This window comes from Lithobates pipiens, unplaced genomic scaffold, assembly GCF_037356315.1.
Source record: "Lithobates pipiens isolate NorthernLeopardFrog02 unplaced genomic scaffold, aLitPip1_a1.2 Scaffold_25, whole genome shotgun sequence".
Taxonomy (NCBI): domain Eukaryota; kingdom Metazoa; phylum Chordata; class Amphibia; order Anura; family Ranidae; genus Lithobates; species Lithobates pipiens.
Window position 1 is genome coordinate 242,802,950 of NW_027507787.1, and position 16,389 is coordinate 242,819,338.

At 47.0% G+C, this 16,389-nt stretch overlaps 1 protein-coding gene across 1 annotated transcript in view; it reads right to left on the reverse strand.

The window, feature by feature from the left end:
* Positions 1–16,389, reverse strand: part of GOLGA7B (golgin A7 family member B) — a 93,762-nt gene that overhangs the window by 48,016 nt on the left and 29,357 nt on the right. The window contains exon 2 of the mRNA XM_077455714.1: positions 5,403–5,528. Within this exon, the coding sequence (XP_077311840.1) occupies positions 5,403–5,528 (126 nt within the window). The remainder of the gene's footprint in view (positions 1–5,402; positions 5,529–16,389) is intronic.

Below are 16,389 nucleotides of genomic sequence, written 5' to 3' on the forward strand. Positions count from 1 at the left end.
AAATACACCATGACCTAGATCCATAAGATTAACTACTGCTAGATCTACCATGACCTAGATCCATGAGACCAACCATGACCTGAATCCATGAGACCAACTACTATCAGCTATCCAATGACCCGGATCCATGAGACCAACTACTACTAGATCTACCATGACCAGGATCCATTAAACTAACTACTACTAGATCTACCATGACCTGGATCCATGAGACCAACTACTGCTAGGGTCACCATGACCTGGATACATGTAACCAACTTCTTCCAAATATACCATGACTTGGAACCATGAGACCAACTACTGCTAGATCTACCATGACCTAGATCCATGAGACCAACCATGACCTGAATCCATGAGACCAACTACTATCAGGTATCCAATGACCCGGATCCATGAGACCAACTACTACTACTAGATCTACCATGATCTGGATCCATGAGATCAACTACGACTAGATCCACCATGACCTGGATCCATGAGACCAACCATGACCTGAATCCATGAGACCAACTACTATCAGGTATCCAAGGTCTCGGATCCATGAGACCAACTATTACTAGACCTACCATGACCTGGATCCATTAAACCAACTACTACTAGATCTACCATGACCCGGATCCATGAGACCAACTACTACCAGATCTACCATGACCTGGATCCATGAGATCAACTACTACTTCTAGATCTACCATGATCTGGATCCATGAGATCAACTACAACTAGATCCACCATGACCTGGATCCATGAGACCAACCATGACCTGAATCCATGAGACCAACTACTATCGGGTATCCAAGGACTCGGATCCATGAGACCAACTACTACTAGATCTACCATGACCTGGATCCATTAAACCAACTACTACTAGATCTACCATGACCTGGATTCATGAGACCAACTACTGCTAGGGTCACCATGCCTGGATACATGTAACCAACTACTTCTCAATATACCATGACTTAGATTCATGAGACCAACTACTACTGGATCTACCATGACCTGGATCCATGAGATCAACTACTACTAGATCCACCATGACTTGGATCCATGAGACCCAACCATGATATTACTAGATATCCCATGAGAAACTTCACAGACCGTATTCTCTGATCATCTCCTGTGATATATCGAGAGTCTTCTGTAGCGTCTCATCTACTGAACACTACGAGTGGTTCTTTGGTGTCAGATGCCATTTTTGAGGCGCCCACACCTCAAATCTTGGCAACCACTGGCCCAAGCAAATACAGACCTGAATCTTTCTTGGATCTGGAAGAACCAGACTCTCTAAGCCCAGCACAGCTTCAACTAAAAACACTGGACCATAAAATGTGGGGGTGCACAGCATCATGTGATATCAGGGGCTGAAGTCCCACTCCAAAAAGTACACATACAAAAAAATGCTGAATCTGGTTGCAATGCGTTAACTGTACAAAGATTTCAGCATGGTGGCCATTCTTCCCGCCTTCCATTCACTGGTTGATTCTACATCTTGCCTGGCGTTTCACCAGCAGGCATGACCAAAAAGTACAAAATACACAATTCATATCCCAGGAAGGTTCCCAGTGCTCCATGTGTGATGGGACCTCATTGTAAAACCATTTTGAGGTCCAAATTCTCCACCTCATCTGGGGTTCCTCCAAAGATTGCTGGAGGTTCCTTGAGAAACCAAATATTTCTACCTCTCAGATAAGTAACCACTAAAAATAATGAACTTCTTAGCTAATGGTAAAAAAGGCATTCTTCCCACTGACCACCAATGTAAGGAACATTCTTCCCACTGATCACCAATGTAAGGAACATTCTTCCCACTGATCACCAATGTAAGGAACATTCTTCCCACTGATCACCAATGTAAGGAACATTCTTCCCACTGATCACCAATGTAAGGAGCATTCTTCTCACTGATCACCAATGTAAGGAACATTCTTCTCACTGATCACCAATGTAAGGAACATTCTTCTCACTGATCACCAATGTAAGGAACATTCTTCCCACCGATCACCAATGTAAGGAACATTCTTCCCACCGATCACCAATGTAAGGAACATTCTTCCCACTGATCACCAATGTAAGGAACATTCTTCTCACTGACCACCAATGTAAGGAACATTCTTCTCACTGATCACCAATGTAAGGAACATTCTTCTCACTGATCACCAATGTAAGGAACATTCTTCCCACCGATCACCAATGTAAGGAACATTCTTCCCACTGATCACCAATGTAAGGAACATTCTTCTCACTGATCACCAATGTAAGGAACATTCTTCCCACTGATCACCAATGTAAGGAACATTCTTCCCACTGATCACCAATGTAAGGAACATTCTTCTTACTGATCACCAATGTAAGGAACATTCTTCTCACTGATCACCAATGTAAGGAACATTCTTCTCACTGATCACCAATGTAAGGAACATTCTTCCCACTGATCACCAATGTAAGGAACATTCTTCCCACTGATCACCAATGTAAGGAACATTCTTCTCACTGATCCCCAATGTAAGGAACATTCTTCTCACTGATCCCCAATGTAAGGAACATTCTTCCCACTGATCACCAATGTAAGGAACATTCTTCCCACTGATCACCAATGTAAGGAACATTCTTCTTACTGATCACCAATGTAAGGAACATTCTTCTCACTGATCCCCAATGTAAGGAACATTCTTCTCACTGATCACCAATGTAAGGAACATTCTTCCCACTGATCACCAATGTAAGGAACATTCTTCCCACTGATCACCAATGTAAGGAACATTCTTCTCACTGATCCCCAATGTAAGGAACATTCTTCTCACTGATCACCAATGTAAGGAACATTCTTCTCACTGATCACCAATGTAAGGAACATTCTTCCCACTGATCACCAATGTAAGGAACATTCTTCCCACTGATCACCAATGTAAGGAACATTCTTCTCACTGATCACCAATGTAAGGAACATTCTTCTCACTGATCACCAATGTAAGGAACATTCTTCTCACTGATCCCCAATGTAAGGAACATTCTTCTCACTGATCCCCAATGTAAGGAACATTCTTCCCACTGATCACCAATGTAAGGAACATTCTTCTCACTGATCCCCAATGTAAGGAACATTCTTCTCACTGATCACCAATGTAAGGAACATTCTTCCCACTGATCACCAATGTAAGGAACATTCTTCCCACTGATCACCAATGTAAGGAACATTCTTCTCACTGATCCCCAATGTAAGGAACATTCTTCTCACTGATCACCAATGTAAGGAACATTCTTCCCACTGACCACCAATGTAAGGAACATTCTTCTCACTGATCACCAATGTAAGGAACATTCTTCTCACTGATCACCAATGTAAGGAACATTCTTCTCACTGATCACCAATGTAAGGAACATTCTTCCCACCGATCACCAATGTAAGGAACATTCTTCCCACTGATCACCAATGTAAGGAACATTCTTCTCACCGATCACCAATGTAAGGAACATTCTTCTCACTGATCACCAATGTAAGGAACATTCTTCTCACTGATCACCAATGTAAGGAACATTCTTCTCACTGATCACCAATGTAAGGAACATTCTTCTCACTGATCACCAATGTAAGGAACATTCTTCTCACTGATCACCAATGTAAGGAACATTCTTCTCACTGATCCCCAATGTAAGGAACATTCTTCCCACTGATCACCAATGTAAGGAACATTCTTCTCACTGATCACCAATGTAAGGAGCATTCTTCTCACTGATCACCAATGAAAGGAACATTCTTCTCACTGATCACCAATGTAAGGAACATTCTTCTCACTGATCACCAATGTAAGGAACATTCTTCCCACTGATCACCAATGTAAGGAACATTCTTCTCACTGATCACCAATGTAAGGAGCATTCTTCTCACTGATCACCAATGTAAGGGACATTCTTCTCACTGATCACCAATGTAAGGGACATTCTTCCCACTGATCACCAATGTAAGGAACATTCTTCCCACTGATCACCAATGTAAGGAACATTCTTCTCACTGATCACCAATGTAAGGAACATTCTTCCCACTGATCACCAATGTAAGGAACATTCTTCCCACTGATCACCAATGTAAGGAACGTTCTTCTCACTGACCATCATGCTAAAGTACTATAGGCTGTGGACATGGTATACATTATTAGAGGTTCTCTGAAACCAAAACATAATTTGAGGGGTTCTTCCACGTTGAGGAAGGCTTCTCTCCTGATTCAGAACACTTTTGTTCTATATATTATATTCTGTATTTACTGTCATCTCTTTTGGTGGGAACACTTAAAGTGGTTGTAAACCTCAGACATGAAATATGAACAAAGCATATCCCTCTACAGTGTATGTCTTGTCTCAAAGCACAGCACCGAGTGTCATTTCTGTCTGCCGCCTCCTTCCCCTGCTATCAGGATTAGTCTCTTCTGATGAGTTTCCCTGACACCAAGGAAAAAATGGTGACAGGGGAGGGACCTCCAGCTGACTGACACACTCCTCTGTTCTTGTGTACTGTTTGGAGGGGGTGTCCCTTCCCTCCAATCAGCTCTCAGAGCTCTCTTCTCTGAGCTACTCAGAGTGTAGCTTCAGCTCCCTGCCGCCTGCTTTCTGAAAGGTCAGACAAGCTGTATAAAATATGACTTTGAATGGATGTAGAGGAGAGAGCGATGCAGATAAACAGGTTCAACTTATGCAGGAAGATTTGTTTATTTTTTGTGTATCACCTGAGGCCAGTCACTTCACTGGGTATATGTGAGGGTTTACAACCACTTGAACCCGAGACACGCCAGTGACAGCTAGCACTAGGAGACGCCAGTGACAGCTAGCACTAGGAGACGCCAGTGACAGTTAGCACTAGGAGACGCCAGTGACAGCTAGCACTAGGAGACGCCAGTGACAGCTAGCACTAGGAGACGCCAGTGACAGCTAGCACTAGGAGACGCCAGTGACAGCTAGCACTAGGAGACGCCAGTGACATCTAGCACTAGGAGACGCCAGTGACATCTAGCACTAGGAGACGCCAGTGACATCTAGCACTAGGAGACGCCAGTGACAGCTAGCACTAGGAGACGCCAGTGACAGCTAGCACTAGGAGACGCCAGTGACATCTAGCACTAGGAGACGCCAGTGACAGCTAGCACTAGGAGACGCCAGTGACAGCTAGCACTAGGAGACGCCAGTGACAGCTAGCACTAGGAGACGCCAGTCACAGTTAGCACTAGGAGACGCCAGTCACAGCTAGCACTAGGAGACGGCAGTGACAGCTAGCACTAGGAGACGGCAGTGACAGCTAGCACTAGGAGACGGCAGTGACAGCTAGCACTAGGAGACGGCAGTGACAGTTAGCACTAGGAGACGGCAGTGACAGTTAGCAGTATGGCTCAAAATAATTATAGAGCAGATAATACCCGACTATCCAGCTCTGGTGGGAACTTGGTCTGGAACTGGCACATGGTCCCTTCGCTGTAGTCCCTCTGTATATAGACCTTGGAGGCCAGGGAGGCGCTTCTCCTCATCTCCTGTAGGTTATGCATCTGGAAAATAAAAAGAACACAAGAAACAAGAAAAAAATAAAAATCAGATTTTCAGGAGGACGCCATAAGCAGACAATAGAACTCGGCATGCTGGTGTGAAGGAGGCTTCCTAAGTCCTTAAACAACAATCTACGAAGGAAGAGAGTGAAGATCTCAGCGGGTTTTTTTTTTTACAAAGCAGCAGAAGAATGCGGGAGAAGGACGTCTTATGAGGGCAGGAAGCCCGGCTGATAAAAAGGTGGTAAAATACAGTAAATATAACCCATTTCTATATAAATAATGCACAACCAGCAATTAAATTGCCTCCTGTTGATATCTGGATACCTGCTGGTTTAGAAATAAGTCGCTTGTCTCTGGCGTTATTCAAGCCTCTTCTTTTACTCTTCCTTAATTTAATTAGATTTAAAAAAAAAAAATAATAATAATAAAAAAAATAAAAATAAAAAAAATAAACACACGGCCAGCGGTGCCGATAGATGAGAATAAAAAGATTGAATTTTTTATGTTACTTACATAGTACTTATGATTTATTTATTCAGGTCATGCCTCCACGTCTTCGGCATCCCATCGGCTCAAAACAAGGAAACACTATTAAATGGACGAGTCCTGAAACAGGGGGCTGGGGGGCATCGGAGACACTGGGGAGGTCTGGAGCTACTAAGGGCTTCACTTAATTGGATTTTCCAGGAGGAAACAATTTGATACAAGTAGCAAAACCTTCCCTAAAGTACTATAGGCTGTGGACATGGTATACATTATTAGGGGTTCTCTGAAACCAAAACATAATTTGAGGGGTTCTTCCACGTTGAGGAAGGCTTCTCTCCTGATTCAGAACACTTTTGTTCTATATATTATATTCTGTATTTACATCTCTTTTGGTGGGAACACTTAAAGTGGTTGTAAACCTCAGACATGAAATATGAACAAAGCAGATCCCTCTACAGTGTGTGTTTTGTCTCAATGCAGAGCACTGAGTGTCATTTCTGTCTGCTGCCCCCTTCCCCTGCTATCAGGATGAGTCTCTTCTGATGAGTTTCCCTGACACCAAAGGAAAAATGGTGACAGGGGAGGGACCTCCAGCTGACTGACACACTCATCTCTGTTCTTGTGTACTGTTTGGAGGGGGTGTCCCTTCCCTCCAATCAGTTCTCAGAGCTCTCTTCTCTGAGCTACTCAGAGTGTAACTTCAGCTCCCTGCCGCCTGCTTTCTGAAAGGTCAGACAAGCTGTATAAATTCTGACTTTGAATGGATGCAGAGGAGAGAGCGATGCAGATAAACAGGTGCAACTTATGCAGGAAGATTTGTTTATTCTTTGTGTATCACCTGAGGCCAGTCACGTCACTGGGTATATGTGAGGGTTTACAACCACTTGAACCTGAGACAAGAGTTGACAGTGACAGTTAGCACTAGGAGACGGCAGTGACAGACAGCACTAGGACTAGGAGACGCAAGTGACAGCTAGCACTAGGAGACGCCAGTGACAGCTAGCACTAGGAGACGCCAGTGACAGCTAGCACTAGGAGACGCCAGTGACAGCTAGCACTAGGAGACGCCAGTGACAGCTAGCACTAGGAGACGCCAGTGACAGCTAGCACTAGGAGACGCCAGTGACAGCTAGCACTAGGAGACGCCAGTGACAGCTAGCACTAGGAGACGCCAGTGACAGCTAGCACTAGGAGACACCAGTGACAGCTAGCACTAGGAGACGCCAGTGACAGCTAGCACTAGGAGACGCCAGTGACAGCTAGCACTAGGAGACGCCAGTGACAGCTAGCACTAGGAGACGCCAGTGACAGCTAGCACTAGGAGACGCCAGTGACAGCTAGCACTAGGAGACGCCAGTGACAGCTAGCACTAGGAGACGCCAGTGACAGCTAGCACTAGGAGACGCCAGTGACAGCTAGCACTAGGAGACGCCAGTGACAGCTAGCACTAGGAGACGGCAGTGACAGCTAGCACTAGGAGACGGCAGTGACAGCTAGCACTAGGAGACGGCAGTGACAGCTAGCACTAGGAGACGGCAGTGACAGCTAGCACTAGGAGACGGCAGTGACAGCTAGCACTAGGAGACGGCAGTGACAGCTAGCACTAGGAGACGGCAGTGACAGCTAGCACTAAGAGACGGCAGTGACAGCTAGCACTAAGAGACGGCAGTGACAGCTAGCACTAGGAGACGGCACAAGTAGATACAAGTAGCAAAACCTTCCCGATATCCGGTTGTAGCAATTTGGCTTTACCAGCATTGTGGTGAAAGCCAGCCATAGATGCTACGAATCGCGGACTGGCTGAGATTCAATCCATCTATGGGCAGGCCGATTGTAGGCGAGTCGATTCATCGATCGACTTGGGTGCAGCCAGCATGTCGGATTTCTAGCATGAGATTGTTGCCAGCGGCTATAGCCACTAGCAACAATCATTGCGTTTTCCCCAGCAGGGATGGCTTACCTCGCCCTGCATGGAGAACACAATATCTCCGTGAGAGAGATACCACCCCCATCAACACTGACTGTGTTGTGTTGATGGGATAAAAATCAGGCAATTTTCATGGGTTGCAGGAAGAAAATCGCATGATCTATGGCCTGTAGTAGTAACAACTTAACCACTTGTCTACCAAGGTAGATTTGTAAGCTGCATGGTAGGCAAGTGGTTGAATCAAGCTCATGGCTGATGTTGCCAGCTTGGTTACCGGGACTTACCGATAAAAAGTGATCCGGGAAGCTCTAGAACCGCCCGCTCGCTTTTATGGGGTCCTAAAACTGCGCATTCCCGGCAGCACCCATGATGGAAGCTCAGGACTGCAGGATAGCGAGAGTAGGAGGAACTCAGGGAACATCCCTTCCCCAATACCTCTCGTGTATCGTGACCCCGGAAGCGGCATGTGTTTTGCGTCACTTTTGGGTCACAGGATGTAGGAGAGTTTAAAGACGTTGCGCGGCGGGTTGAAATTGCTGCATCGTGACTGCAGCAATGTGCGTTTACTTAAATGGTAGTGTCGTATCAGGAGACAGTGAAAATGTTGATCAACCACCTGCTTTTACCGCCCACTGGCTGCCATTGTGAAAAAAGCATTGGGGTTTACATACACTTTAAGTAGAAGACTTGCTCTCCTTTTCCTCCAAACTCCTCGAACGCCTGGTCTAGAACGGACTGAGCGACCATTTGACCAAGAGCAACCTCCTTGATCCCCTCAAGGTTGGATTTCGCTCTCAACACTCCAAGAAAACTGCTCTCCTAAAACTCAAACTATCTACTAACGGATAAAAACGAATGGACACTATTCTGTACTCCTGGACCTCTCTGCTGCCTTTTATATCGTGGACCACCCCTTCCACCTCAAAAAACTCAACTCCTTTGGTTTCCATAACTGTACTCATCACTAGTTCTCATCCTACCTATCCCACCACCGCACCTTCAGTGTCACTTCCTCTTCCTCTTCTACTTCCTTGTGGTCCCTCAAGGTTCTGTCCTTGGACCTCTCCTATTCTCCATTCACTGGATCAGCTGATAGCCTCCCATAGCTTCCAATACTAATTCCTTGCTAATGACAACCAATTCTATCTCTCTACCCCTCAGCTCATTCCATCAGTCTCTTCACTCATCACTAATTTACCGACAACAGACATAAGCCTGGATGTCCCACTATTTTCTCAAATCCAAGCTATCCAAAACTGAGCTCATAATTATTCAACACCCCCCCCCCCCCCAGTGCCCCTTCCCCTGACTTCTCTGTCAAGATCGATGGCTCAACTATCAACCCGCCCCACATGCCAAGGTTCTAAGTTTAATCCTGGACTCTTCTTTAGGCCCCACATTCAATCACTGTCCAAAGCTTGCCGCCTCAACCTCCGCAACATCTCCAAAATACGCCCATTTCTAACCAATGGTGCCACAAAGCTCCCAATCTACTCCCCGTTTATCTCTCTCCCTCGACTACTTCAACTGCCTCCTCATTGGCTTATCTCTACATAGGCTATCTTCCCTTCATTCCATCATGAATGCTGTCGCCAGACTCAGTTACCTTAATAGCCATTCGGTGTCTGCACCCATCTCTGCCAATTCCTTCACTGGCCTCCACTCATGCCCTCCAACCCTCTCTGACAATCTTTCTACTGCGTGTCCTCCACCCCTTTCTGCCAATCTCTCCACTGGTTTCCATTCAGTGTGCTCCACCCCTCTCTGCCAATCTCTCCACTGGTTTCCATTCAGTGTGCTCCACCCCTCTCTGCCAATCTCTCCACTGGTTTCCATTCAGTGTCCTCCACCCCTCTCTGCCAATCTCTCCACTGGTTTCCATTCAGTGTGCTCCACCCCTCTCTGCCAATCTCTCCACTGGTTTCCATTCAGTGTCCTCCACCCCTCTCTGCCAATCTCTCCACTGGTTTCCATTCAGTGTCCTCCACCCCTCTCTGCCAATCTCTCCACTGGTTTCCATTCAGTGTCCTCCACCCCTATCTGCCAATCTCTCCACTGGTTTCCATTCAGTGTCCTCCACCCCCTCTCTGCCAATCTCTCCACTGGTTTCCATTCAGTGTCCTCCACCCTTCTCTGCCAATCTCTCCGCTGGTTTCCATGCAGTGTCCTCCACCCCTCTCTGCCAATCTCTCCACTGGTTTCCATTTAGTGTCCTCCACCCCTGGTTGCAAATCCCTACACCAGTTTCCACTCAGTGTCCTCCATCCTTCTCTGCTAATCTCTCCACTGGTTTCCATTCAGTGTCCTCCACCCCTCTCTGCCAATCTCTCCACTGGTTTCCACTCAGTGTCCTCCACCCTTCTCTGCCAATCTCTCCGCTTTTTTTCATTCAGTGTCCTCCACCCCTCTCTGCCAATCTCTCCACTGGTTTCCATTCAGTGTCCTCCACCCCTATCTGCCAATCTCTCCACTGGTTTCCATTCAGTGTCCTCCACCCCTGGTTGCGAATCCCTACACCAGTTTCCACTCAGTGTCCTCCACCCTTCTCTGCTAATCTCTCCACTGGTTTCCACTCAGTGTCCTCCACCCTTCTCTGCTAATCTCTCCACTGGTTTCCATTCAGTGTCCTCCACCCCTGGTTGCCAATCCCTACACCGGTTTCCACTCAGTGCCCTCCACCCCTCTCTGCCAATCCCTCCACTGTTTTCCATTCAGTGTCCTCCACCCTTCTCTGCCAATCTCTCCGCTGGTTTCCATGCAGTGTCCTCCACCCCTCTCTGCCAATCTCTCCACTGGTTTCCATTCAGTGTCCTCCACCCCTATCTGCCAATCTCTCCACTGGTTTCCATTCAGTGTCCTCCACCCCTGGTTGCGAATCCCTACACCGGTTTCCATTCAGTGTCCTCCACCCCTCTCTGCCAATCTCTCCACTGTTTTCCATTCAGTGTCCTCCACCCCTGGTTGCGAATCCCTACACCAGTTTCCACTCAGTGTCCTCCACCCTTCTCTGCCAATCTCTCCGCTGGTTTCCATGCAGTGTCCTCCACCCCTCTCTGCCAATCTCTCCACTGGTTTCCATTTAGTGTCCTCCACCCCTGGTTGCAAATCCCTACACCAGTTTCCACTCAGTGTCCTCCATCCTTCTCTGCTAATCTCTCCACTGGTTTCCATTCAGTGTCCTCCACCCCTCTCTGCCAATCTCTCCACTGGTTTCCATTCAGTGTCCTCCACCCCTATCTGCCAATCTCTCCACTGGTTTCCATTCAGTGTCCTCCACCCCTGGTTGCGAATCCCTACACCAGTTTCCACTCAGTGTCCTCCACCCTTCTCTGCTAATCTCTCCACTGGTTTCCACTCAGTGTCCTCCACCCTTCTCTGCTAATCTCTCCACTGGTTTCCATTCAGTGTCCTCCACCCCTGGTTGCCAATCCCTACACCGGTTTCCACTCAGTGCCCTCCACCCCTCTCTGCCAATCCCTCCACTGGCTTCTGCTCACCCAATCAATTAAATTCAAAATACTAACAACAACCTACAAAGCCATCCACAACTCTGCCCCGAGATACATCATTAACCTAGTCTCAAAATACCAACCTAAATCATTCTCCCCACTCCTCCCAAGACCTTCTGCTCTCTTGCTCCCTTGTTACCTCCTCCCATGCTCTCCTCCAGGACTTCTCCAAAGTCTCCCCCATTCTCTACAACTTCCTACCCCAAATCTGTCCAACCATCTCCTACTCTGTACACTTTTAGATGATCCTTGAAAACCCTTCTCTTTAGAGAAGTCTACCCCGCCTCCACCTAACAACTGTACATTTATTTCCGATTCCTCCTGTATTAAATTGTATTGTAATTGTACTGTTGTAACGAGCTGCCCAAACTGTTATGACGCGTACACATGACCGGACTTTGACGGACTAGGTCCGACGGTCTTCCTGACGGACTTTTCGGCGGAGGTCCGACGGACTTTCTGAACGAAAAACGGACTTGGCTACACACGACCGGACTAAGTCTATTCGTTTTGAACGTGGTGAACGTAAACAAAGAAGTACAATAGCCAGTAGCTAAGAGCTGCTGTTGCGTCGCATTTGGTCCGTCGGACCAGCACACAGACGAACGGTTTTCCCGATTTTTCGTCCGTTGCACTTGAGTCCGTCGGATAGCTTTGAAACATGTTTTATTTCTAAGTCCATCGGACTTTTGGGAAGCCCACACACAAATCGAATTGTCCAAACGGATTCCAGTCCGCCAGAAAGTCCGATCGTGTGTACGCGGCATAAGAACTATATAAATCCTGTATAATTATAATAATAAAAAAAGTTTCCAAAAATTCCTTGTAGTCATGCCTTGAGCTTTGTAGGCTCCTGTAGTCAGTGATAGTAGGCAGCCATTAGTAAAGCCAACTTTAAAGTGGTTGTAAACCCTTACAAACCACTTTGACCTACAGGTAAGCCTAGATTAAGGCTTACCTGTAGGTCCAAGCAATATCTCCTAAACCTATACGGTTTAGGAGATATTTGCCCGAAAACGGGCACCGCTGTCTACGGCGCATGCGCCGTAGACAGCGGCGCGCAGGTGCACTGAGCGCGGCATTCTCGGCGACGGAGCTGCCGCGCGTGTCGGCTCCCGTGCGTATGCGCGGGAGTGACGTCATCACGGCTTCGCCGAATGACAGCGTCGGAGCTGCGAGACCCCACCAACAAGATGGATGCGGCGGACTACAGGGAACAGCGGTGACTTCGCTGGCTCCTGTGTCAGGTAAGTGACACATAATGGACTACTATGCGATGCGATGCATAGTAGTCCATTATGCTTTGCCTTTGCAGGGAATGAAAGAGGAAGTAAACTCATCAGGGTTTACTTCCTCTTTAATAGGGTGGAAGTGGCCATGACTCAGGAGGTGGGTTTAGATAGAAAAGACAGTGTACGGGGGTTTCTTGATATCATCATCATCCCCAATGCGGTGGCAATGACACATTTCGTTCTATTCAGAACCCCGTGTTTTTGCCAAAACTCCCCAGACAGAGCCACTAATTAGGAACTTGTGTTGAGCAGCACAGAGATTGCCAATGCCAAATCTGACAAAGTGAGCACATGGACAGACTGGAGAGGATCCTGGAAAATGGGCAAGGATGAAGTGAGCAATTAGTAGCATTGTAACCGTATAGATATCATGTGTTGGTGAAGACTAAAAGCGTAGCGGGGGCTTTATGTAAAATTAGAGCCCATTATTTACCATTGGTTGATCTTTCTTTTGTCTGTTACGTTAGACTTCCACACCTCGGAGTCTATTCACTCCAATGGATACACATTGGAGGTTGATTTACTAAAACTGGAAAGGGCAAAATCCAGTGCAGCTGTGCATAGTAGCCAATCAGCTTCCAGGATTTTTGTCAAAGCTTAACCACTTAAAGGGGGTTGTAAGGCTGGATTCACACCTATGGCATTTTTAGTGCTTTTTGCATTTTGCAGATTTGCACTACATAGGAAACCATGTTAGGTGGGCTGTAGTGCAAATCTGCAAAATGCAAAAAGCACTAAAAATGCCATAGGTGTGAATCCAGCCTAAAAGGTAAAAGGTAAATGTTTTTTCATCTTAATGCATTCTATTGCATTAAAGGTAAAAAAAAACATCTCACAGTGCCGGCGCCCCCCCCCCCCCCCCCCCCGGTTTACTTACCTCACCCCTCAAAAGTCCCGCGCTCGCCCCCGCCATCTTCACCGCTCAGCCTGGCCGCTGATTGGCTGGAGTGGATGGACTGAAGGCAGCGCAGCCACTGGCTCGCGCTGCTGTCAATCACATCCAATGACGCAACGCGCAATACAGCGAGCGGCTATAGCCCTCGGCTGCATCACGGGAGCGCGCCCCCCGCAGGTGCTTCTCACCATGCGAGGGAGCTCGCATGAACGCGAGAAGTACCTGCGGGAAGAAGCAGAGACAGCCGCCGAGGGACCCCAGAAGAGCAGGTTCGGGGCCACTCTGTGCAAAAAACGAGCTGCACAGTGGAGGTAAGTATAACATGTTTGTTATTTAAAAAAAAAAAATAATTTTACTTTACAATTCCTTTAAAGACCGCCTCACGCTGATGTACGTCGGCAGAATGGCACGGCTGGGCACAAGCATGTACCTGTACGGTGCTTTTTAAGTGCCCAGTCGTGGGTCAGGAGCGCGCCGCCGGCGGCGTGCTCCCGACCCGGTCCTGTGCTCCATGACCGTGGCCGCGGGACCAGCGGACCCGATCGCCGCTGGTGTCCCGCGATTGGGTCACAGAGCTGAAGAATGAGAGGTCTGTGTAAACAAACCTTTCCCCGAGCTTCCATGTGTGGCTGTCACCGATCGTCTCTTCCCTTTTATAAGGAAGGACGATCAGTGACGTCACATGCCACACAATAAAAAATAAAACACATAACGTCATACATAACTGGCAGTGGTTAACTCCTTCACTGCCAGTGTCATTTACACAGGAACCAGTGCATTTAAATAGCACCGATTGCTGTATAAATGACAATGGTCCCAAAAATGAGTCAAAAATGTCCGATGTGTCCGCCACAATGTCGCAGTTACAATAAAAATCACTGATCGCTGCCATTACTAGTAAAAAAAAAAAATAATAATAATAATAAAAATGCATACAACTATCCCCTATTTTGTAAACGCTATAACTTTTGTGCAAACCAATCAATAAATCGCTAATTGTGATTTTTTTTACCAAAAATATGTAGAAGAATATGTATCGGCCTAAAGTGGGGAAAAAAATATTTTTTTATATATATTTTTTGGGGATATTTATTATAGCAAAAAGTAAAAAATATTGTATTTTTTTTCAAAATTGTTGCTCTATTTTTGTTTATAGCGCAAAAAAGTAAAAACCGCAGAGGGGATCAAATACCACCAAAAGAAAGCTCTATTTGTGGGGGGGAAAAAAAAAAGGACGTCAATTTTGTTTGGGAGCCACGTCGCACGACCGCGCAATTGTCACTTAAAGCGACGCAGTGCCGAATCGCAAAGAGGGGCCCGGTCCTTTGACTGCAAATTAGTCCGGGGCTTAAGTGGTTAAACTGAGCAAGCTAAAGTTAGAAGCGAATTGGCTACCATGCACAGCTGCACCAGATTTTGCTCTCTACAGCTTTACCCCGTTTCCCTGAAAATAAGACCTACAAAAGGAACTAGGGCTTATTTGGGGGTAGGGCTTATATTGCAGCCATCACCGACAATCACGCTAGGTCTTATTTTCGAGGAAACAAGGTAGTACATCAACCCAACTGATCCTACAGGAGTACAATGCCAACAGACTTGGGATTTAAGCACCCTGAAACCCCGGCATGGAACTTGGTGCCACTTTACCAGAAGCCCATGGTGCAGGTAGATTTTGCACTCTACAGTTTTAGTAAATTCACCACATAGTTGCTAGTAATGGGTTGAACAGCCCTGGCTCTGCCGAACCCTAACCCCACGTTGCGGACTCACAAAAAACAAAACAAAAAAATAATGACCCACAGCCAGGGCTGGACTGGGACAGAAATTTGGCCCTGGACTTCATCCGGACCGGCCCACTTACATTTTGAGTGTCCCATCACCAGCCCCCTTACATCAGAGTGTCCCATCACCAGCCCCCTTACATCAGAGTGTCCCATCACCAGCCCCCTTACATCAGAGTGTCCCATCACCAGCCCCCTTACATCAGAGTGTCCCATCACCAGCCCCCTTACATCAGAGTGTCCCATCACCAGCCCCCTTACATCAGAGTGTCCCATCATCAGCACCCCCTTACATCAGAGTGTCCCATCATCAGCCCCCTTACATCAGAGTGTCCCATCAGCACCCCCTTTGCATCAGAGTGTCCCATCAGCACCCCCTTTGCATCAGAGTGTCCCATCAGCACCCCCTTTGCATCAGAGTGTCCCATCACCAGCCCCCTTACATCAGAGTGTCCCATCACCAGCCCCCTTACATCAGAGTGTCCCATCACCAGCCCCCTTACATCAGAGTGGCCCACTGAGCCATCGGCCCACCGAGAAACTCCCGGTAGTCCCAATGGCCAGTACATGCCTGCCCACAGCAAACGGCCAATCCCAAAAAGGTGACACTAGCTGAAAGACAGCTCCCCGAGTGATCATCAGCTATATAAGTTAGGAAGGGGTGGGGATAGTGATGATAACATTGCCCAAATATGGCCATATTTAGGCAATGATGTAAGGATCCTTTTCTCTGCCATTTGCTTAACAACCTCAGGATATTAGTTATGAGGAAAGGTTGGGAGCTCTGAACTTATTCTCTCTGGAGAAGAGACGCTTGAGAGGGGATGATGATTTCAATTTATAGATACCGGACTGGTGACCCCACAATATATAAATACCAGACTGGTGACCCCACAATATATAAATACCGGACTGGTGACCCCACAATATATAAATACCGGACTGGTGACCCCACAATATATAAATACCGG